Genomic DNA, 24,944 nt, shown 5'->3' on the forward strand with positions numbered 1-24,944 from the left:
CACATTAAAAACTATACTACTATATAAATAATACTAAAATAACACTGAAAGGATGTTGCTAATGAGCTTATTTTGACAAATTTTAAGGCAGCATCAGATGTTGTCACGGGTGTTTGCAGAAAGGCAGACGAAGACAAAAATTACAGTTCTAACACAACATTTTAATGATAAGAGGCAGAGCAACATACACCGTAAACGTGACCGAACAAGGACAGACTGTGACGGAAGAACTTAAGTAGGGACTCAAACAAGATGATTAATTCAACACAGCTGAACTCAATGAACTAATAATGACAGTGACCATAGCAACTAGGAAGTGTGGGAATACAAACAAAGGAAAACAGGAACTGAGGAAAAAAAAACTAAAAGTAAACAAACTGAGCTAAACTGAACATAAATGTATCCTTTACATAGAATGCAATCCCAGAATGCATTGCCACAAATCCATAGAAATGTTGATTATAGATATATTTATTTAATTCAAAACCTAATAATAAAAAAATCGAATTAAAACTTTGTGCTATCATTTTTATGCTTATTTGAGTATCACGCTGTTAGCTTAGCAAAATGCTAATGTACAACTCCCTTGAAATCAATTGTGAGCTTGCCTTCCTTGCCTATGTAGAAGATTCCAAATCAGTCATTATGAGGTGTCACTTCAGTTAGGGTGCTGCATGAAGGTGCAATCATAGTGGCGAAATTTAGGCTAAATGTTGCGGGGAAAAAAAAGGTTTATTGTCTGTTGTCAATAGTGACGCGCAGCTCACACAGAAGCCACTTTCAAACCAACCAGCATTCTGTCAGTCAATGCAGAAAATTAACGCTACCAACTTCTGCGAAAACTGCATGGTGAAATCTCCTTTTGAAATTACTTTCTTTTGACCGTGAAAATACGCTGAACAACATTAACTGTGTTAGATCACTTGATTTTGGAAGCCAATGTCTTTGAGTGTTGAGAAAGTGAATTCTCTTGGTTTTACCCATCAGGTATGTGGTGTTGCCCAGGCCTGTGTGTTTTGAAGAGGGCTTGAACTACACCGTGCGCTTGAGTCTGTCTCTATACTCGGCTCTCAGCGATATGCAGTCGCCATACACGCTCATCGACTCGGTAGGCTTTACCCTCAAAACAGACAGCTTCAATTGCATTGGAATCCTCAAATGCTGATCGTTCGATTTCGATCCTTGCCCTCAGATCGTCCTCATGCCACACTGCAAAAACCTGGATATTTTCACTGGCTCTGGATCAGACGCTGGGGACTTGGTGACCAACAGCGCCTGGGAAACCTTCCAGCGCTACCGCTGTTTGGAGAACAGCCAAGCTGTGGTGAAAACCCCCATGACCGACATCTGCAGAAATTACATCTTCAGCGTGTCGGCTCTTCTGCACCAAGGAGTGAAAGGTACACAATCTACACAAATTCAAATTATTAGTTATGTTTGATAAGAATTTCCTTCAGAAAATAAAAAAAAAATCTAGTTCTACACTATAAAAAAGTTGCTGCCTTGAACATTTAAGGTGATTGTACTTAAAAATTCAAGTAATTTCAACGTAAATTATATAAAACTGACTTGAAATGAGTTGAATCTTGTATAATTTTTACATTTTTTTTTACTTATTTTGTAAATGTAAAAAATGTTGATATAACTTATTTATCATAATTTTTTTACACTGTGTATAATCAAATGTGGCATTTCGACTTGATCTGTTGTTTAAAGTGCACACACGTACAGATGCTCACTCTGTCATCATCGCATGAGATTGGCTCCATTCTCTAACCACATAAGCATCCACTTTTCCCTTTATGATAGACGTGCCAGTCTTCATTCTGTCATCGTTCATTCAGCTTTCATTTTCCTCCGTCTGCTTTCTGTCAGCGGAGGTGCTTTCCTGCCCTCGTGTCAGAGCTTGTAACGGGGCCTCAGGCATAATTATACTGCCTTACATGCTTCCTGTCTGAGACTTTACAATTTCATCGACTGTCAGGGCAAGAAGAAACGCAAAAGACATGGCTAGAGGCTTAAATCAGGACAAAAGATTTGCTGACTGTAAATATCGGTGTGAAAACGTTCACCTCCACATGACAAAATCAAACATATCAAAACACAGTACTACTAGAAAGACGTGTTCAAGTCATATTTAAGATTCTTTGAAACTGTGACTTGTCAAGCTTCATGCAATTCAAACTCTTTTCTAGGCTGTAATTCAAGGCTACACTTTAATAAATAGTTAAATACATTGAAACTATTTAAAGAGCAAATCTTATTAAATATATAAGTGATTTGATGATAAATCATGATCTGAGCAGTATATTACACAGAATGGCAAATTAATGGTAGTTTTTGAATAAACAATATCAAGTATGGCGACTACTGATTAAACTTGTTTAGTTCATTTTCGTCATCATTTAAAAATGTGGATTTTAAACATTTTATTTAAAAAAATATATATTTTTGCTTTTTATTACTATGTATTTTTATTGTTGAATATACTTGAAAATTAAAACAATTAAATAAAATAATTAAAATTATTTTTAACCCTAGACTTTTACTGTGTTTTACTTTTTGTACCAAACATGTAATCTACCTGGCAACAATTATTGTTTGGTCAGAAATGTTTGTTTTTCTGATTTGTAAAAAAAAAAATCAGAGCAAATACGTAAATATCGAGATATATCGCATATGATCAAAAGCTCATAAAACATTGAGATTTTTTTTACCGTCTGACATTCTAGAAGGCGATTGTGCCTCAGTTTGCTCAAAGCTCCACTTGGCATAAAAGCAATCGACTTTGCATTTTCTGGCACTACAAGTGCAGCTTGTTACTTGTTACACTATTTTTTTCAGCAGAACTACACTAATATGTTACACTAATATGAAAAAGTTGTTACATTTGTGTTTGCTACTTTTCTCCTCAGTTTCTCCTATTGAATATGTTTCTGTTCTCTCAGCCTGTCAGTGTGACCCGCAAGGCTCTCTCAGCACTGTTTGTGACCCCAGTGGTGGGCAGTGCCAGTGTCGCCCCAACGTGGTTGGCAGGAACTGCGACAAGTGCGCCCCGTCTACCTTCCTTTTTGGGCCGCAAGGCTGCAGGCGTAAGTACAACTTGCCAGTGGACTCTTTTCACATTTATGGGCTTCGTCATAGTTGGGTAAACTACTACAATGGTGAACGGAAACAATGTATTTTTTGCGTTCCCATTTTCTTGAAAAATCAATCATAGTGTTTCTATGACTTTACAAAAGAGGAAAAAATATAAGATGGTCAGAAAAAAGAAATATGTCTAATTTGCTGTCACACCCTCGGCTGTTGTATTAAACAGTCAAGTACATACAAAATTATGTCAAAATGAGAGTCTTGCCGAGTATTCAGGTAAATACAGCCAGTTTTGGAATTTAAATAGTGGAGAGAAAATGCATGTGTAACAGTATATTGGATCAGTGCACAAGTTCTTAAAGTGACAGCAGTCGGACTGGGTAGCAAAAGAGCTGCTATGTGACTGGATTTAATAGGGGAAACTGCAAAAAGACGAGTAAAACAAATGATTATCAGTTTAAACTAAAAGTTGGACTCGATATAGTGTTCCTTACAACTTACCAAAGATCCAGTGATCCATGGAAATTGACATGCAGCCGGGAATCATGTTTCCTGACATTTATATGTGCTAGATTTCGGCACAGGGGAAATACATAAAGCAAATTTGCCTGTGAACGCTTTATATAAATACAATATAGGTCTAAATCCAGGTGATCACAATATATATATATATATATACAACATTTGATATATGTATATATTTATATGTATATGTCAGTGTTTATTTAAAAACATCCAATTATGCAGAATATATGATATATGATGTAAATATCTAATTGTTGAGTTGTCAATACAATATATAACAATACAATATATAGGGTATGAATCCCCCCCTAAATTCAGCATATTGATTTGACACAAAATGATAAATTGCAAATCGCTGCCGGGAGTCCAGTTGTTTCTTTGAATTGCAGCGATCCATTTGCTTCTCTGTTCTGTAGCTTTTGGCAGTCTGTAAAAATATACCTCCGATTTCTTGTCAAATCTAGTTGTACAGTCAAACGCAAGGCTCTTTGCCGTTTTAGATGTGTTTTGTGTGTTTTTCGCGGCATTCACGCTGAAAACAAATGCTGCCGCTCAAGTCTTTACGCCACTCAGTGGGCGTAACCGCAATCACTCCGGCCGACGGTGACGTCACGCGCATACCATCTATAGACAATTCCTAAAACGTCTTTCACAAGTGTCGTTTTGTTATTTCTCTTGTTATTTAGCATGTGATTGCAGTCCTGAAGGGTCTGTCCACTCTTTCTGCCACGAGGCCACGGGTCAGTGTGAATGTATTCCCGGAGCGTATGGGCGGCAGTGTGAGCGCTGTCTGCCTGGACACTGGGGTTTCCCTAACTGTCGCCCCTGCACTTGCAACGGCCACGCTGAGCAGTGTGACCCGCACACCGGACAGTGTCTGTCCTGCAGAGACCACACCACTGGCCACAACTGCGAGAGGTTAGTTACCGTTTTCTTTGTTCTGCATTATGAGTTGACATTGAAGCCTTTTACTCATCAAATGACTTCCGCAGGTGTTTGAACGGCTACTATGGTGACCCTGTCCTGGGCTCTGGAGACCACTGCCGCCCCTGCATGTGTCCCGACGGTCCCGGCAGCGGCCGACAGTTCTCCGGCGCTTGTTATAAGAGTCTCGATTCCAACCAGGTGTTCTGTGTCTGTAACCAGGGACATAAAGGTAAACACCACACATCTTACTTGATTTATAACAGCATCTGTCAAGAACACTGTAAATTTCCATTATCATGGACAAGCCAGAACTTGTCATAAAAGTTCAGTATCTTTCAGATTTTTTATGTTTTTGAAAGAAGTCTCTTCTGCTCACTCAGGCTGCATTTATTTAATCAAGCATACAGTTAAACAGTAACATTGTGAAATATTATTACCATTAAAATAACTCATGATAATATGATTTTTTTTTTTGAGCAACAAATCATCATATTAGACTGATTTCTGAAAGATCATGTGACACTGAAGACTGGAGAAATGATGCTGAAAATTCAGCTTTGATCACAGGAATAATTTTTTTTTTTTTTAAATATATGCAAATAGAAAACAGTTATTTTAAATAATAATAATATTTTACATTAATATTCTTTTTACTGTATTTCTGGTCAAATAAATGCAGACTTTCAAATAAATTAGCATGAGATTTCCTTTCATTTAAAAAAAAAGATTACAACCTTTTGAAACATAGTGTATGTGGAAGAATATGTTGCTGTTTTTTTGTCTTGAAATATGTTTTTCTTTTTTTTGTATACAAAAAATATCTTGTAATATGTAATTTTTTTGTAGTGAAAGCTGTAATATAACACATCTCCTCTCATGCCGCCCTTAGGTGCCAGGTGTGAGAATTGCGCCCCTGGTTATTACGGAAACCCACATGAGGTAGACGGAGAGTGCCGCTCCTGTCAGTGCAATAACAACATTGACATGATGGACCCGGGGTCCTGTGACGCCCGCACGGGCGCCTGTCTCAAATGCCTGTACCACACGGAGGGCGAGGACTGCAACCGTTGCAAGCTCGGTTATTACGGCAATGCACTGACCCAGAGTTGCAGAAGTAAGTTTTTGAAGAAGTCAGTTTCAATACTGAATATTTCCAAAAATATGCAGTGATATAGAAATTTTGGGTGATTATTGCCAATACAATGCCTGATTAATACATATTCTTATTTAAAACATGATAATGTACAATTGAAAAGTTTAGTTTTTGAAATCTAGTTTAACTCTTTCCTCGTCAGCGTTTTTTTTTTAAAGTTGCCAGTCAGTGTCAGCATTTTAACAAAAGTTTTATGGCCCCCAGGATATTTTGTTGTATGAATATCTGAACATACAGCTTTTTTTTACAGCTTGTTTTTATTTAAATTTTTTCATCTAGCTTTATTTCTAACAAAACAACATTTTAAACAAAAAGCTGAGAAAATAGTGTTTTGTCAAAGACAAAACGATGATCAAAACACAGATGGAGTAGATCTCGAGTCCATCAACAAAGCTTCACAGTCGTTAACCCTTCCTGGGTCGACATTTCATTCTGTAAAGTGAGGCAGTTTTGATTTATATGCTGTTTAATGTTTGATGATCGTGTTATTTTACATGTGCGTAAGCAATCTTCTATCAGAGATGGTCTTATTATTGGGAGATTCTTGGCCCCTGAGTTTTCAAGAATGTTGTCCTCTTCTTTCTCAGAGTGTGTTTGTAATAATGTGGGCACTGCCAAGGAGACGTGCCCTTCTCAAGGGAACTGCAACTGTGACTTAAACAGCGGACAGTGCCAATGTCTTCCCAACGTGGAGGGCCAGCACTGCGATCGATGCGCTCCGGACACTTGGAACATGGCCAGCGGGAAAGGCTGCGAGGCCTGCGACTGCGACCTCAACCATTCCTTCGGCTCTTCCTGCAATGAGGTTAGACCACATTCACAGCCATCGCATGTTCGGGATAGTAACAAAGTACACATGATGGATGGATTCATTTGTGTGTTTTTTTATCCTCTGTGCTTTAGATAATGGGCCAGTGCTCTTGTAAACCTGGGTTTGGTGGCAGAACCTGCCGAGAGTGTAGAGAACTGTTCTGGGGGAACCCTGAGGTCAGATGCCACGGTGAGTTCAGAAAATAATGAAAAATATTAGTGCATTAAATTATCCAGTGAATTATGATAATCTTTTATAATATTTGCAATGCATTTAACTTTAATAATGGGAAGTATTTCTTCAGGAAATAATATATTATGGGGCGTTATTTTGTTGATTTTATTTTGAAAATATTGATACAATTAGGCTATTAAATGAATGATTTAAAAATGATTTATATTATTATATAACTTATATTATATTATGTACACTACCATTTCAAAAGTTTAGGGTCTAAGATTTTTTTTCTCACTTTTATTCAATTAATCAAAAGTGACAGTAAAACTTTTATAATGCTCCTCTGTGTATTATTAATATTAGCTGTGGTATATTATTTACACTATAATTTCAAAAGTTTGGGGTCAATATGATTTTTGCAAGAAATTCATACTTTTATTCAGCAAGGGTGCATTAAATTGATCAAAAGTGACACATACATTTATAATGTTACTAAAGATTACTATTTCAAACAAATGCTGCTCTTTAGAACTTTGTTCATCAATAAATTCTGAAAAAAAATGTTTCTACAAAAACAGAAAACAGCACAAGTGTTTTCAATATTGATGATAATAACTGTAAATGTTTCTTGAGCATTAAATCAGCATATTAGACTGAAGACTGGAGTAACGATGCTGAAATTTCAGATCAGAGGGATAAATTACATTTTAAAATATATTCAAATAGAATACAATAATTTCAAATTGTATTTACATTTTTTACTGTATTTTTGATCCAATAAATGCAGCCTTGGTGAGAATTCTTTCAAAAAAATGAAGAAGTCTTAACGACAGATCCCGTTCTGTAGCTGGAAATATAATCATTATTTTGAGTTTATTTCTGACAACGGTAAGAACATTTTTGTAGGGACGGGCAAATGAAGCCTCACGAAGCACTGAGGCTTTCCCCCGATCTTCCGGGAAAAGATAAACCCGAGTGCACAGCGCCGTTGTTTTATCTATTAAGCACACATAAAAGCCTGACAACGCTAAATGTTCAGTTGTCTGATAATAAAATTCATATATTAAAGTGTGCCAATAAATTAAATGTAACAATTATATTATTACTAATTATAAAAACACCAACAGAGTCGCTTGATGCAAGTAAATGGGGGTCTAATAATTTAATGGTCTCTATGCTGTTTATATGGAAGAATATATGATCATGTAACATAGGCTATAGGCTTCTGACATACAAAGTGAAGCATTTACGTGACTGGAAAGAAAGTGAGGGTTCGTTTTTGGTTGATCACGTGTTTCTCTGAAAACAATACGCGCTCCGACACGTAGCTTCATGAGAAATTGCGCTGTGTGATCGATACGCGCTTTGAAGCTTCAGTGTCATATGTAACATCACTATGTTATTGTGCGCTGTCAATTATGTGGGGGGGGGAGAAAACCTTTTCAACTTCGAAAAACTTGACATTTAATTTGTTAACACACCTGAAAGGGCAGCGTAACACTGTAAAACTTCTCGAGAAAGTATCAGGCACGGAGAGCAAAGCATCAACAACTTCTACTGTCGAGTCCAGTCCAAATAAACATTTAAAAGTCAGAAGAGACTGGCTTAATTTTGTTTGTTGTGAGATAGACTATGCACTTCCCAATAAAGTTAATTCATGAGCAGGCTAAATAGGTTATTCTGTTTTGTTTTGTTTAGGGGGTGGGGGGGCTAATAACGTAACTAGTAATGTAACTAATTACTTTTAAAATAAAGTAATCAGAACAGTAACTTGATTACTTTTTAAAGGAGTAATCAGTAATTTAATTACATTTCCAGAGTAACTTGCACAACACTGCCCATAAATACTGCACAAGGGAAATTAAGTTTAAAAGAAAGTAAACCTTACATTTTAATTATCACTGCTGAACATTAAACAAACCCGAAGAACCCAACTAAACACATTTTGCTGACTGTGGAAACACGCCAATGGTGAGTTCTACCAAAACTCTACTCCATAAAAACTGTAGGCAACCCAGTTTTGTAGGAATGTGTATGAGAATGGAAAAGCCCTCATCCCACTCTTTGATTCGCCCCAGATGTGCGGGACCATGACCAGCTTGTGGGGGGATCTGTCGAAGCCTCGCAATATCCTCTCTACTCCCACAATGCACCTTTGTATTCGTGGGCTTTCCCCTTATGGGTGTCTGACGCAGCACCCCTTCACAGAAAAGAGTTTTTGTCCTCTCTGTGACTGTATTTGTGGCTGTGCAGACCATATCTTTGAAAATCTATTTGAACTTTTCTGGTGCTTTATGGAAAGTGCTTCTGGCAGGGTAAGATTCTGACTGAGCGTCTACTATCTACTGATCTCCTTCAAGATGGTTGTGAAGCTTTTCAATAGAACTTCTAATAAACACTACAATCTCTGCCCAATTAACAGCTCATAGTCAAGGATGATGTATGGAAAATGAGACACCATCAGCCCGATATCATTTATTCACTTAGCTGACGCTTTTTATTCACTTAGCTGACGCTTTTATCCATCAGCAATTCCAATAAGTTGTCGAAAGAGATTTTCAGTGAATAACAATTTGGTCTGTTTCACAGAAATCTGCACAAGTAATATAAACAGTTTTATGCTACGTTTCTGGAATGCACGAAGGAAATGAAATGCAGATTTATTTATTTTTGCTAAAACTATTACTTTATTAACCCATTTTGGCCATTTGGCATTCAGTGGAGCAGGTTTTGGGCTCTCTTTGAGCAGAAAAGGCGGTTTGCTAACGAAGATTTTTCCACCCCCACACTGCTCCGTTTGTTTAAAGAGTCCGGATGGAGCAGGAAGCCCCCTGTGTTCCTCTAAGATCCAGTTACCCCTCTATAACCCTTCTGTTGACTCGCCCTCAACATGCTCTTCACTTTCCCAGGACTGAGCGTCTGTTCAGTTCGAGCTGTGATTTGTGTGGTTTCCCCTTAAATACTAGTTTGATAATCTTGTGAAATCCCATACTTTGAGCTTTGTCCAACCACATGTGATTTGTTTAGATATTTTGTAGGTTGTAGTTTATCTTGTACATTTTGTGTCTGGTTTGCTCTTCAATCAAGAATGCTGATCGGTTATGGCACTTCAGTTTTAGAGTTTTTAAGTTCAGACTAGTGGTCAAGCTTTTTAGTATAGCTTTTAAAGGTGTATATATATATATATATATATATATATATATATGAACATATAGTGCTGTCAAATTGATTAATCACAATTAATCGCATTTAACATGGTTTATGTGTGTGTGTATATATATATACTGTATTAGTGCTGTCAAGTCGAAGAATCACGATTAATAATATATTTGTGTAATATATATTATTATATTTATAGATATTACATATGTGTGGGTCTGTGTTTATACATACACACACACACTTATATATACACTATATACTTTACAGATATAACACATTATGGAAATAAAAACTTGTGTTAGATGCGATTAATCGCGATTTTACGTTTTGACAGCATTAATTAATATATATATATATATATATATATATATATATATATAAATGTATACATTTTTTCGTAACTCAAAAATATATACAGTATAAAATAAATATTGTATATAATATATATGAATATAAAGGAATTTTTTTTTTTACATTTATATATAACATTTATATTTATATATTATATCATAGACATGATTTAGCTACACTTTGAAAAAAACAATTAATCACTATTTTTGTCCTGTTCTTCTTAAATAATGAAATAATGATTATTGTACCTAAGAAGCAAAATTACATTCGATATTAAGGCGTATTTTCAGTCTATATCTTGAATGTAAAAGGTTAAAGCATACAAGCTAATTTAACGTTTGCTTCTGGTATTGGCTGATATATGTTAATTACTACAGATAAGTAATGGATTATTTCCTTCTGATTATTTTGAAAATGAAAATGGATTATTTTTCATATCGGTGCATCCCTAATAAAACAATTTTGGTAACATTTCCCTCGGATGCCATTTTTACTTTAAAGCCCTTGTGAAAGGAATGATACATTTACATTTATTCATTTTGCAGACGCTATTATCCAAAGCGACTTACAAAGGAGGAATACAGCAAGCTATTCATTCTGAAGAGGCAAAAAAAACCAAGAAGTGCTCAAAATACAAAGTTTCAGACATTGCTTAGAGTATGATAAGCTAGAATAGGCGTGGGAGTAAAGGAAAGTGAAGGCATAATTTCCGAGAGCTTGTTAACACCGTCATGAATGTTTAACAGCAGTAAAATGGACTTTGTTAATAGGGTGGTCTTGGCTGAGAGACTGTGGTTCCTCTTCTCGACTGGCGTGTGAGATGTTAAAGATTTACATCCCCATGCCTTAGCCATATACGTCTGTGTAAAGTAAACGATTGCTGAGTACACAAACGCTTTGCATTCAATCTTCAAGAAGCGTATTTATTTTAGTGTTTACTTTTAAAAGGTTCATTTAATTCTCAAGCCAGGTTTTAAACAATAACATGCAAATGTGTTCCTAGACAGTAAAAGGATGTCCTAGTGTTTTTGTCTGTTGTAAATTGCTACAAAATCACCCTCACAAAAACTCCTATCTCCAGGGGTCACATTCACGGTATTGTCCCAACAAGAAACACCCCTGGTGCCGCCTGAGGCCCCCTGGATAATAGCAGGGATTAACCTCCGAGATAATTCCCTATCTCTAGTACCTTGTATGCATTAGTGCCCTTAGGTGAAGGAGTCTTTTCCCGTGGAATGTGTGTGTAATCACTACACACTGGAATGCGTTTTAAGTAAATTAACCGTCCCAGACAGGGTCCCCATTCACGTATTGTATGTGTCACATGTATTGTACTGAATTCCTGGTTACTTATCTACCCAGAAAGACACGGGCTCTGTTCCAACTCCTAATGAGCTACCATGCTATCTCGGTAGCATCATTTTCCTGTTCTCTAATGCCAAACTGGCACTACAAAGGTGTACAACTCCACCAATTTAAAGGCAAAGTATGGTACCAGAATTGACGCAAGATTTATGGGCACATTTTTATAAGATTAAAAGTTATTTTTAAACAATTTTATGTGTTAGGAACGTTTTAGAATTAGGAAAATGTATATTTAGGGCTTTTATAAATACAATAAATGAAATAACCAAAAGTAAAAAAAAAAACGACTAATTCGGACAAGAAGAAATAATGATTTTCAGCTATATAAGACACTTTTTACAGAAAATATTATATTGGCCTGTAACATCTTGTGATGCATGACAATGAGTAACAAATTATTAAAATAATTAAAAATATAACCATTTGAAAAAAGCTGAAAAAAATAATGACTTTGGAAAGCAAATGTTATTAACTATGTTTTGGAAGAGCGCTAAATAGTTATGTTGATAATTGAATTAAAAAAACTAGAACCGGGTTTCAGATTCTGTGAATCTAAAAAGAGATTTTCAGATTTTTTTGAGTGAAAAAGGTCTTGATGGAGGTTAACAAGGTTGTTACACCTCCTAGAATGTTCTGTGGATGAGTGTGTTTGTTTAAGAGCCTCACGTTAGGTCATTCATGATGTGGTGTTTGCCAAGTGTCTCGTCTGTCATTGTGGGCAGTTACTGCCTTTTGTTCACCAAACACTCCGAAACAACGCTAGCAGTGCAGCACTAAAGTGGGCAAACAGTCTTTTCCTTCATGCTTCCTCGATCACTCACTCTTTAAACTCCAGCCTAATAAGGTCACTGGAACTCAAAGTTTGCAGCCGTTGACAGAAAATGCCAGTAAATGAGCTGCTGTCTTAAAAATCTTGCGCAGGTTTTACATTTCAGTTCTTTCAGCCTTTCAGATTTTTTTTTTCTGATGTCGATCTCATTCTGTAGACTCAATCTTTGAGTTTTTTTAATTTATTTTTATATTTTCAGTGTTCATTTTACTGTAATTTTGTTATTTGCTTTTGTGATTATTATTTTTTGAATATTACTATTTAGGTTTAATTTACTTTAATTTCAGATTTAGTTTGTTCAGTGGTTCACTTCAAATTATTTCCAGTTAGTAATTATATTGCTTCAAATTACACAAATTTCAATTCGTTTTTCGAATTTTTATTTAGTTCATTTAATTTTTTCAGCTAATATTTTTATTGTATTTCAGCTATATTTCAATTGCCAAAAATGTTTTTAATAGTTTTAATTGACAATAATAACTGTACTTAAACCTCAGTGTTCCTGTATATTTTCTCAGCATGTGACTGTGACCCGAGAGGCATCGCGGAGCAGCAGTGCAACAAGGCCACGGGTCACTGCGTGTGTGTGGAGGGTGTTTCCGGACCCCGATGTGACGCGTGTGCTCGAGGCTACACGGGCGACTTCCCACAGTGCGAGCGCTGCCATCAGTGCTTTGCCGAATGGGACGTAATTATAGGCGACCTTACCAATCAGACCCACAGACTGGTCCAGAAGGTCAATACCATCAAAGCCACTGGCATTACTGGACCCTACCAGACCACCATCAATAACGTTGAAAGCAGCGCCAACTCAATCCGCAACATCCTCGCCCAGAATCCAGCCACTCAGCCTCTAACAGAGATCCAGGGACTTCTCGAACAAGCTACGTAAGTTACGTCCTTGCTTAGGATGTGGAAGCAAGTGCAAATCCTTTTTATTAGTTCACATTGAGAGATCATTGACTCTTCTTATAAGAATAATCCTCTTTCTCTAAAGTGCCTTGATGGCTGAAATGAACACCAACCTTAACCTGACCGAGGAGACCTTGTCCGAGATCTCGTCTGACAACAACAGCACGGACACCAAACTGAACTCCCTCAAAGAAGAAGCTCAGAAACTAGAACAGACGGTGAAAGACCTGCAGAAACAGGTGGAGTTTGTGAAGAATTCAGACATTCGAGGTGAGTAACATAACTTAAGGGGCCATATTTTAACGATCTAAGCACATGGTCTAAAGCGCACGGTGCAAGTGCACTTAGTCCGAATCCACTTTTGCTAGTTTAACGAAGGGAAACATGGTCAGCGCGCCCGGTGCATGGTCTAAAACGGTTGTCTCTTAATTAATGAGTTATGGGTGTGTTTCGGGATGTAACGTGCAAAAAACTATTCAGAGTCTCATCTCCCATTCCCTTTAAAAGCCAGTTGCGCTCGCACCATGGCGGATTCGCTATTTACATGGCGGAATTTGCAAGCGGAAAAACTGAACGCGCCTCTAGCGAGGAAACGGGTCTGCTCGTGCGCGAAGTTAAAGCGCGCAAGCAGAACATCTATGTGACAAGCCCACCATATCTTTCTGTACACAATATTAATTTTTTATATTGTAATCGTTTATTTTTAATATTTGTCATGTTTGTGTGCTGCTGCGCATCCCTGTGTGTGTAATAAGCAGATTGTACGTGCGTTGTGGACCCGCCTATAGGAGCATATTACTAATGTGCCCTTTAAATAACAAAAAATAAATAAATACTGCACCATTGACTTTACACCAGGTTTGAGTTGGTCTATTTCAGTTGCCTCAAAATAGAGGCTTGACCAGGAAAATCCATAATTTCACCTTCTTTTTCGGTCTATAGGGGCCAGAGCCAGCGTGAATCGATATTACGAACAGTCCCAGAAGGCGGAGGTCCGTGCCAATGCCTCCACCAGTGACCCATACAACCTGGTCAATCAGTCTGCCGTCCTGCGGACAGAAACGGAGGACTTGATGAACCAGACCAAAGAAGAGTTCAGTCAAAGGCAGGATGAGTTTTCGACGAACCTGGACAACCTGGCAGGACAACTAGAGACTCTGGACCTGTCTGAGCTTAGCGAGAAGGTAAAGCAGTCAACAGATTTATTATCATGGTCTACGTCAAGAACTTGTGACTTGACAGCACTGAAGTTTCAATAAGCAAAAGTTTAGTTTTCAGAAACAAATCAAGTGCAAGAAAAACTTTTTAGACATCACTTTAAAATTGCCCAGATATCCTTAGACTTTTGTTCCTGATCGCACAAAATCTTACACTCTGTATTATAACACCCATATTTGTAACCACCTAGAACACTCTAGCATCATACCAGTGAGTTTTGCTCATTTAAAACCTAGTTTTACCGTTGTGATCTCTCCTCGGATACAGACATGTGGTAGTCCAGCTGGCTCTGAGAATTGTGCCGACTCTCCCTGTGGAGGCCTGAGCTGTGTGGACGGGGAAGGGAACGGGAAGTGTGGAGGAGAGGGATGTGATGGCCTCGCCACGCTGGCCCACAATGCCTGGCAGAAAGCCAAGGACTTTGACCTGGAGATTATCAGCGCCATGGAGGAAGTGGACAAGCTGTCCAAAATGGTGAGGTTTCTCAGCAGACACCGTATCTGCTATTGATATGATAAAGGATTTTGCAATTATTTTCTAGAAATGTTCTGCAATTTTGTTCTCTGTTCGGATGTTTTCACTTGATAACTGCTGAATGCTTTTTTGAATTCATTTTAGACATTGAAAAATTTATTTTATTGTACGATTTGCAAGGATTTCTTCTTTAAGGATCCATTATTTTAAAGACAGGCATGTGATTAGTTAAAGACAAAAATAGGAAACCTGATCACGCCTCCCTCCCTCAATACTATTTTGTAGTACAATGTTATAATAAAATATAAATATAATTGTTATTATTATTAATAACATTGTTAATAATAATTATTTTTTAAATTTTTTTAAAGGACAACAGTTAAATTACAATAGAAACATTTATGGTTGTCTTAATTTCTTTGCTTTCAAACGTAAAACCACTGAGCTTTTATTTTGTCGTAAAACCACAGGGAGACATTAAGGCTTCTCTTTGTTGACACCAACAGATAAACGATTCTCATGGCGAATTTGGGAAGATGGTTGGCGCATGTTGCGTTCCCAAATGCAAATTATAAGCGACTCAAACACACAGCACTTGCAGAGAAGCATTTACTGTGAACCGAAACTGAAAATGAACACAGTGTTGGGCTTTTCTCTGAAACATGCAGTGCGTCAGACCATATATTTATGCAATTAATTAACATTTTGATGATTGCACTAAACCATTTCCCATTCTCACGACCACGCATTGTCAAAATTCATAAAAAAAGTTTCCGGGCAACTAGCGAGTAACACTAACAATGGTGATTTTTACTCTTGTTTGGCACTCTACTTTTTGAAGCCTGGCTAACATGCTAGTAGTGTCCTGCAGATGGCGGGATCAATATGTAAAAATCACATCTCTGTAAAGACTCCTTAATATGTGTGTCCAGGTGTCAGAGGCAAAGGTGAGAGCTGACGAAGCAAAGTTAAATGCTCAGGAGGTGCTGGCGAAGACCAACGAGACCAAAAAACGCGTGGACGGCAGCAACGAGGAGCTACGCCAACTCATCAAACAGATCCGAGACTTCCTCACTCGTAAGACACACTTAGCAAGTTTCCTTGAGCTAAGTTGCTCGGATGGTCAAAAGTGGCTTGAATTTCAACTCCTACTGTGTCTGTTTCTTCAGAAGACGGAGCGGACTTGGAAAGCATCGAGGCTGTGGCCAATGAAGTTCTGCAGATGCAGATGCCCACCACACCAGCCCAGCTGCAGAACCTGACAGCGGAGATCAGGGAGCGCGTGGGCAGCTTGACAGATGTTGAGGACATCCTCAACCAGAGCGCCAACGACATCATGAACGCAGAAAGCCTGCTGGAACAAGCCCGCAAGGCCAGGTATGAGATATATTCAACCCCTGAGAATAGATTGATACAGTTTGAACAGGCACCTGCCACAAATCAGCGACACAAAAACCTTTTATTCTTCTACTGCTTTTCTTTGAGGTTTGCGATTTTTGCAACCTGATTATCAATATTTTCCATTTTGCATGCTAGGTTATTTTTTGTCGATTTTAATAGTTCTTATAACAAAACAACTGGGATTTGTGCCTTAGTGCTTTAAAATGTAATGGGACACTAAAGCAGAGGTTCTCAACTTTTTTGCCTCGAAGGCACCTCATTGTCCAACATAATTTTCAAGGCTCTCTCCCCTTTCCTATATTTTTTTTCATTAGAAAACCTGGAGTTACACAACTACTATAAGTATATCCAACCTTACTCAAATACATTCAGTACACTCACGCTAAGCAGTGTGTACTATATAGCAAATCTCAACTGCTTAATTGTTATATAATCGAAAAATGTTTGATAAATTATATTTTGTTTATATAGAACAACCTACTTTTGCCTGTGTACAAGATTCTGCTATATAGAATCTCAACTGCTTTTTTAATTATATCGTTTTAAAAATGTAACTAGATTATCGCCCAGCTCTTTATATAAAGTTGGATATACATTATATTCAAATTTATTTGCATATATACAGTACACTAACGTATAGCAATATATATATACAGCAAATCTCAACTGGCTGATTTTTTATTACATTTTTTTGCTAATTGTAACTACATTATCACCCAGCTCTGTATATAAAGTTGGACATATTATATCGAACTACTTCCGTATACATAAAGCACACTCACGCAAAGCAGTATATCCTACTATATTGCAAATCTCACCTACATGAATGCTTGTATCTTTGTGTAAACTATATTATCGCTAATCGCTAATCTGATAAATTTGACTGTAAAGCAGGTTGATATTAAGATATTATAATCATTAACAACATGATTGTCAGTAAAGCTGGTTTGAAACAGTATTGTGAAAAGAGCTATATAAATCAATTTGACTCGAATTGATTCCAGAAGTTTCTGTATGTACTTCAATAAAACCAATAATCATTGAATGGGGAAAAAGAAATATGATTTCAGCTTGAATTTGTTTGTCTTTTAGTATTTAGATATGTCAATAACAATTTTGTTCATTTTAATTCATTTAAGTTATCAAACAACCTTTGAGTGATTGCTGAGGCCCCCTGATCTAGAACCAGTGCATCAAAGTGTACCATATATGTGGAATGTGGCAGTATTGCCACCTACTGGCCAGTTCATTAAACAACGTTTGTTTGGTCTCTATTTTTCACAGGAAGGAAGCGACAGATATCAAAAACACAGCTGAGATGGTGAAGGAGGCCTTGCAGCAGGCTGAACGCGCTCAGAGTTCTGTAACCGAGGCCTTGAAACAGGCCACTGCTGACATCAAGGGAACACAAGACCTGCTGGTCTCGGTAAGTCTACACTGGTTTTTATCACCACTCAATTGAGTTCTAGACTTGTTTTGGACACGAACAATTTGCTGCTTGTGAATGAATCTAAGTGACTCTTTTGTACAAAAGGTGGAGTCAGAGACATCCGACTCAGAGCTAAAACTAAGTAACGCCACCCGAAGGCTCCTGAAGTTGGAAAGCGATGTAGCTCTGCTGAAAGAAAAGGCTCTCAATACTTCCACAAGCGCCAACAGCACAGAGAAAGAGGCTGATAGCATTAACGCACTGGCCGAGCAGCTCAAAAAGGTGCCTGTAATATCTGGGACATGTTACGTCATTTTTGGTATTAACTGTTTTGCGTTTGTAACCTCTTGTGTTGTGGTTGACCGTTTATGCAGGATCTGGATTCAGAGCTGAAAGACAAGTACATTACTGTTGAAGAGCTGATCACACAGAAGGCTGAAGGAGTGGCAGAGGCCAAGAAAAGAGCAGAGCAACTCCAACAGGAAGCCAAAAATCTGTTGCTACAGGCCAGCGAGAAACTTCAGCTACTGAAAAGTAAGTCGATAATGCATTTCTAATTGCGAAGCAAATATTACACATATCTGCATGAAATAAGCGCAACTGCAACATCAGCTTTCACACATTTCACTGGGTAAAAGCTCTGTGACTAAAGTGATTTCTGGGTTAAAACTTTTTAAACATTAAGGTTTAAAGTAGTGATGCACTGAAAAATAAAAATTCTGGGCCGAAAACCAAAATTAAAGTTTATTCGATAATCAACTAATTAATCATTCATTTAAAAATCAACACTCAAATAGTGTATAAACATTTAAATCGTTTTCTTCTAATGAAGACATCACCAACAGTAAATTTAATGAATATGTAATAAAGTGAATCGAAACACTGATTGAGCAGTTACAAGAGAGTGCCAACAAGACATTTATTGTTTGAATTTCGTGATAAAATCCACATAATTTAAAAGTTAAGACTCCGTTTTATATTAAAAGTAACCAAGCACAAAGCTTTTCAATGCTTATTCACATTGTATGAACAAAACAGATGCTGAACACGGTCAAAACGTGACATGCTAATTAAGGACAAATTAGCTGTTTAGGTCAAAATAATTTCGTCCGAAATCTAAAATCATTGCTAGGCAAAATTTCAGCGCATCACTAGTTTAAAAAGAACTATCATACAACTGTTTCCAATTTAGCTTTTGGTGTTCTCAATTACAAAGAGCTAAACTTCTGTTGTTTTGCAGATCTTGAGAAGAGCTACGATGAAAATCAGAAGCTGCTGGAGGACAAGGCCAATGAGCTGGTGGATCTGGAGAAGGCTGTGAAAGAACTGCTTCAGGAGATCAGTCACAAAGTTACCGTCTACAGCACCTGTCTGTTTTAACGCTACTACAGGCTGCATTAGGAAAATAAATTATATTAACTTTTTTGTGAGTTTTACAACTGTTACAGCTACAACTTTACCCACACATTTATCTTTTGTCACTGTATGGATGGGTGTTACACACGTTTGCGAAGAGAATGTAATTTGGGTTTTAAAAGATCAAAGAGTGAATGTAAGATATGCCCAACATAACTATGAGACTGCAATTACAAAGACCTCATTGTTTCGATTTAAGATGAAAGTTGTTTAAATAAGAAGTAAAATAATGTAAATATGCCTCAATTTTCTACTTTTCTATCAACTGATATCTGGATCAGTTAATAATTGCCATGAAAATGAAATCAGAAAAAACTCAAGTTTAATACTTAATACTACAGTTTGAAATTGTGTCGTTGTTTTTAATCTCTCAACACATCCTTAAGTTTATAAAATACAACCCCAAATCAGGAAAAGTTGGGACATTTTGTAAAATGCAATAAAATCAAGAATCTGTGATTTGTTCATTGTTTTTAACCTTTTTTTTAACTGACAAAAGTACAAAGAAAAGTTTTCCAATGTTTTCACTGACCAACATAATTGTATTTTGTAAATATGAACAAATTTTGATTTTGATGGCTGCAACACACCCCAAAAAAGTTGGGACAGAGACATTTTTACCACTGTGTCACTTCACCTTTCCTTTTAATTACACTTTTTAATCATTTGGGAGTTGAGGATACTAATTGTTGGAGTTTTGCTAGTGGAATATTTGCCCAATCTTGTCTGATACAAGACAGCCGCTCAACAGTCTGTGGTCATCGTTGCCTGATTCTCCTTTTCATGATGGGTCATACATTTTCCATAAGAGACATATCTGGACTGCAGTAAACAGGCAGGCACATCCCTTCTCTGGTGCAGAGTGTCTAGAAACCACTCAGTTTTAGCATGTGCAAAATGAGACCTGGCATTGTCTTGCTTCCCAGGAAAGATGTCATCTTGATGGCAGTTTATGTCTTTGTACAATCCAAATACATGCCTCCATGTCAATGGTACCTTCACAAGGTGAATGCAAGTTACCCATACCGTTGGCAATGATGCACCTCAATACCAGCACAGATGTTTGCTTTTGCACCTGTCGCTGGTGAAAGTCTGGTTGGTCCCTTTCGTCTTTGGGACTGAGAACTCGAGGTCCATTTTCTTCCAAAAACAAGCTGAAACATGGACTCATCTGACCACAGCACACATTCCCACTTTCTTCTAGACCATCTGAGATGAGCTCAGGCCCAGAGAACTCGCCGGCATCTCCACATAGAACTGAAGTAAAGCTTTCTCCTTGCGTAACAGAGATTCAAGTGGCATTTCTTAATGCAGAGTCAGACTGTGTTCAGTGAAAACGGTTTTCCAAATTACTCCTGAGCACATGTGGCTGTATTTAACGGATTAGCATGATGGTATCTTGTGCAATGCCATCTGAGGGCTCAAAGGTCACGCACATTCAACAGAGGTCTACTGCCTTGCCCAACACTGACTGAGATTTATCTGGATTCCCTGAATCTTGTGACAATATTATGTATGGAAGATGATAAAAGACATACATTCTTTGCAATCTTGCATTGAGAAATGTGATTTTTTAAATTATTTGACAATTCTCTCATGATATTTGGCACAAAGTGATGAGCCATGACCCATCTTTGCTTAAAAAGACTGAGAAGCACTTTTACACCCAAACATGATACCCTCAACTATTTCCAATTCACCTGCTCATTGTGGACTGTTTCAAAATAGTTGGATAATCTAATTTGGATAATCTTTTCACTTTTATTTGGTCTCTGTCCCAACTTTTTTGGGGTGTGTTGCAGCCATCAAAATCAAAATTTGTTCATATTTACAAAATACAATTATCTTGGTCAGTGAAAACATTGGAAAACGTTTCTTTGTACTTTTGTCAGTTAATAAAAGGTCAAATAGAATGAACAAATCATAGATTCTTGATTTTATTGCATTTTACAAAATGTCCCAACTTTTTCTGATTTGGGGTTGTACAATCTGAGCATCTAATGAAACTTTATGACAAGGAAACAAGAGTCGAGACTTTGGAAGAATCACTCCTTAATCCATTTTTTTTAAATCTTGGTTTATGCTACTTGTTTTATTTCTGTAATAGTGATATGGGGGACCTGGTACATGGCCGTAGATCTGTACTCTGGCAATGTGTAGAATCATCAATGTCATTAAAATAACCAGATCATAAGAGTCCTTTGCCCGTGAATCGCACCTCACTGGAAGCTCTATATATTTTTTAATCAGTATAAAGAACCAGCTCAGAGTCATTTGCTTGTTTTAAGCGAATGATTGTTTTAAACATATAACTCCTAAATTTCAGAGTTTTTTTTTTTAACAATGAGACTACGGGTGACCGTAAGACAATTTAAAGAAACATTATCTAGCCATTATTACTTTAGACAAAGTTTGAGAACCACAAACAATACAAGAGAACTGAATCTTTTTTTGTTGTTGCTGGTGAAGCTGGAAGCGATTGATCTGTTATCCCACGTGTGGTAGGCTATTACCCTATTAGTATACTACTTCTAAAACAAAAAAGGAAGTATACTTCTCCTGAAGTTGTGGATGATAAAAAAGACTGTTAAAATGCTAGTAAACCCCAAACTGAAAACGGAACACAAATGAAGATATTTTTAATGAAATCGGAGAGATTTCTGTCACTCCATTGACAGCTGCGCAACTACCAGTTTGATGCTTCAAAAAGTTCATAAAGAGACCGTAAAACTAATCCATATGAATTGAGCGGTTTAGCCAAAAAATTTTGAAGAGACTTGATCACTTTATATGAGGGACATATTTAAAGGTGCTCTAAGCGATGTTGGGTGACGTCACTTCTTGTTGACGTTCGAAGTATTGTCAAACAAAACAGAGGCTAGCTAGACCCTCCCTCCTCCTCATCCACGCACTAACCCCCCAAACCCCACCCCCAAATCATTCTTGCCGGTTATTGGCTGGAACAGTTTGTTATGTTTTGTGGTGCGGGTTACCCCAGTTTGTTTTTGTTGCCATTTGTGGAGCCTGGGGTGTCTGCAGAGACCGTGTTTTTTTACAGTGTGTTCAGGGGACAGGCAGCTAGCGGATAGTGAGGAGATGTTTGCTGTATGTGGCAAAAAATGTTTTGGCCTAAAAAATGTGTGACATCGCTTAGAGCACCTTTAATTGAGGTTTTTATTCACATGTAAACATTGATCAGCAAACATAAACAGAAGCTCAACTTAATCTGCTTGACGGGCAAGAACAAAACTCTTGTGAAAGCTCAAACGTGCTGCGTAACACGAAAATGAACCTCATTGGATCTCGCACATCAAGTGAACATGCTTGAGCTTCCTTTTTACCATGTGATGTGTGAACTGATGAATGTTTATATGTGAATAAAAGCATACATTCAATCTGTTAATCATATAAAGCAATCGTGTCTCTTCAGAAAATTCTGACTAATCCGCTCAATTCATTTGGATTTGTTTTTACGATCTCTTTATGAACTTTTTGAAGCATCAAAGTGGTTGTTGTATGTGAATGGAGAGACAGACAGCTCTTATTTCATAATTTCATCAAAAATATCTTCATTTGTGTTCCGAAGATTTAAAAAAAAGGCTTACGGGTTAATTTTCATTTTTGTGTGAACTATCCTTTTATCTACACCTTTGTTATTGTTTTAAATAAGCGAACTCTAGCAGCAAAACATGATTAGGCTAAAATGATGCTCATGATAGGCCCATTGTAGGCTACATCATGCATGTAGGAATTTTATTTTTATGGATATAGTCATTCCATATTGTAGACATCGATCCAATCAAAACCCATGTGAAAATAGCTCATATCCAATAAAAGAAAATAAAACGACTCTTTTAAAGGTGCAGTGTGTAACTTTTGGCGACATCTAGTGGTTCGGTTGCGAGTTTACACTAAGTGCTCAGCCCACTGCTCACCCCTCCCTTTCGAAGAAGCTACGGTGGCTAAAACGGGACAAACATTGTCGTCTGAGACGGCAGAGAATAGCCAGAGTAAACCAAGTTTCTGTACCACAGTCCATTATAAACCACATCATGGATAAAGATTACAAAGCCATAGTCAGGTGAGGATCAAGGGTCTTAATACATAATATAATAATAGTAATCAGCTGATTATCTCACGAACCTAACCAGCACATTCTCCCCACATAGCAAACCCATAATACAGCGAGGGAGAAGAACCACATGAAACTATGCAACTATATATTTTTTCTGACAGGGTAGTAAAAGTTTAGCTGGGTAATATGAGCTGTTACTGTGGCTGAGGTGGTTAAAGCGTTAAGCCTTGTTTATACTCGACACGTCCGCATGAGCCCAAAGGTGCGTGCGGCAAAAATAACGTGATTGTAACAGCGCGCGCGCCTCCGCATCCCCTAGACACCACTTACTACACACAATAGGCTTTTTTCTCTGATTTTGGAAACTCGATCGACTTAAAATGCTTCCAAGATCGACGGGTTGGTGATTCCTGTAACTGTTTTACGGTCAATGACAAGAGTGCTAATCAGCTGTCTCACGAACGTAACCAGCACATTTATCCACACATAGCAAAGCCATAACACAGCGAGGGAGAAGAATTAAGTTACATGAATCAATCCAACTACATATTTACACCACTGACAAGGGAAAAGTCACTACTCACGGTGTTTATGGCTAGCTTCTAGCTTTCTGCGGCTTCTCTTTCAAGGTAGTGACGAAACGCGCTCTGTAACGCTGTTTGTTCGCTGTCGGCTACGGTAGAAACATGACGTCACAATATGGCGACCTTCATAGAAGGGGATTCCCGCGCCTATGTAGATATAAATGTCTCATTCTAAGGTAATAAAAACATTACGGTTTATTAAGTAAGTTCTTTATACACCACTGAACACATAGTTATGGATGTCATATTGCATTTCTGTTAATAGATACTCAAAATGTTTACACACTGCACCTTTAAGACTGTATGAGCTCCTCACTTCCGTTCTGTGACTGCTGGTCTATAGAGTTCAGAAACTGCTGGCGCTGCGGTTCTGCAAATAAACCTGCAATGAAATTAACTGAAAGGTTTAGCTTTTGTCTGAAGAAGCACCCACACCAGCAGGTGTCAGTCTAAGCCAGCACAACATAGAAATTTACTGCGAGGTTAATGCATTTGCTGTAGTTTTATGACCGTTGTCCCATATTTTATGAGATACAACATATGTAAATGTCTTCTTCTGCTATTTTATCATGGTAAACACTTCTACATAAATAAATGTAATAATAGCATTGATGCTGATACAAAATTATTGTAAGGTTGCAATATGGGAAAAACTGTTAGATAAAGTTGTTTAGTTACGATGCTGTAAAAGACAATTTAAAATACATTGTACAGGTAATTTTTTTTTTAAAATAGACCAATTTTAGGAGCGGAGAGCAGAAAGGGAAAATCAAAGATCAAGTTTAAAAAAAAACCTGTATTTTGATTACTTTCAAAATTGCCCTTTAATTTCCTACAATGCATTATGTTTTTTGTTTGGTTTTTTCAGTAATTCCAGAAAGTGTTTAATCCTACGGTTAAAAAAAAACAAAAAACAAAAAACATCAAAAACATCTGATAAAAGATTTGCTAAAGAGCAACAGCAACAACGAGTGTGTATAAAATGACCACTAGATGTCAGCATATAAAAGGGAACGGGCGTCACCAACGCAACAAAATTAAA

At 37.3% G+C, this 24,944-nt stretch overlaps 1 protein-coding gene across 1 annotated transcript in view; it reads left to right on the top strand.

Annotated features, from left to right (window-relative positions):
• The window catches only part of lamb1a (laminin, beta 1a), a 37,695-nt gene extending 17,993 nt beyond the window's left edge, over positions 1-19,702 (top strand). The window contains exons 16-33 of the mRNA XM_077211244.1: positions 988-1,108; positions 1,193-1,400; positions 2,949-3,092; positions 4,305-4,536; positions 4,611-4,774; positions 5,435-5,659; positions 6,286-6,503; positions 6,602-6,698; positions 12,912-13,281; positions 13,391-13,575; positions 14,248-14,489; positions 14,791-14,997; positions 15,930-16,074; positions 16,167-16,374; positions 17,683-17,824; positions 17,933-18,109; positions 18,202-18,361; positions 19,068-19,702. Of these exons, the coding sequence (XP_077067359.1) occupies positions 988-1,108; positions 1,193-1,400; positions 2,949-3,092; positions 4,305-4,536; positions 4,611-4,774; positions 5,435-5,659; positions 6,286-6,503; positions 6,602-6,698; positions 12,912-13,281; positions 13,391-13,575; positions 14,248-14,489; positions 14,791-14,997; positions 15,930-16,074; positions 16,167-16,374; positions 17,683-17,824; positions 17,933-18,109; positions 18,202-18,361; positions 19,068-19,207 (3,385 nt within the window). The 3' untranslated portion in view covers positions 19,208-19,702. The remainder of the gene's footprint in view (positions 1-987; positions 1,109-1,192; positions 1,401-2,948; positions 3,093-4,304; positions 4,537-4,610; positions 4,775-5,434; positions 5,660-6,285; positions 6,504-6,601; positions 6,699-12,911; positions 13,282-13,390; positions 13,576-14,247; positions 14,490-14,790; positions 14,998-15,929; positions 16,075-16,166; positions 16,375-17,682; positions 17,825-17,932; positions 18,110-18,201; positions 18,362-19,067) is intronic.
• The last annotated feature ends 5,242 nt before the right edge of the window (positions 19,703-24,944 follow it).

This window comes from Siphateles boraxobius, unplaced genomic scaffold, assembly GCF_051911475.1.
Source record: "Siphateles boraxobius isolate OS27281-9 unplaced genomic scaffold, OSU_SipBor_1 65, whole genome shotgun sequence".
NCBI lineage: Eukaryota > Metazoa > Chordata > Actinopteri > Cypriniformes > Leuciscidae > Siphateles > Siphateles boraxobius.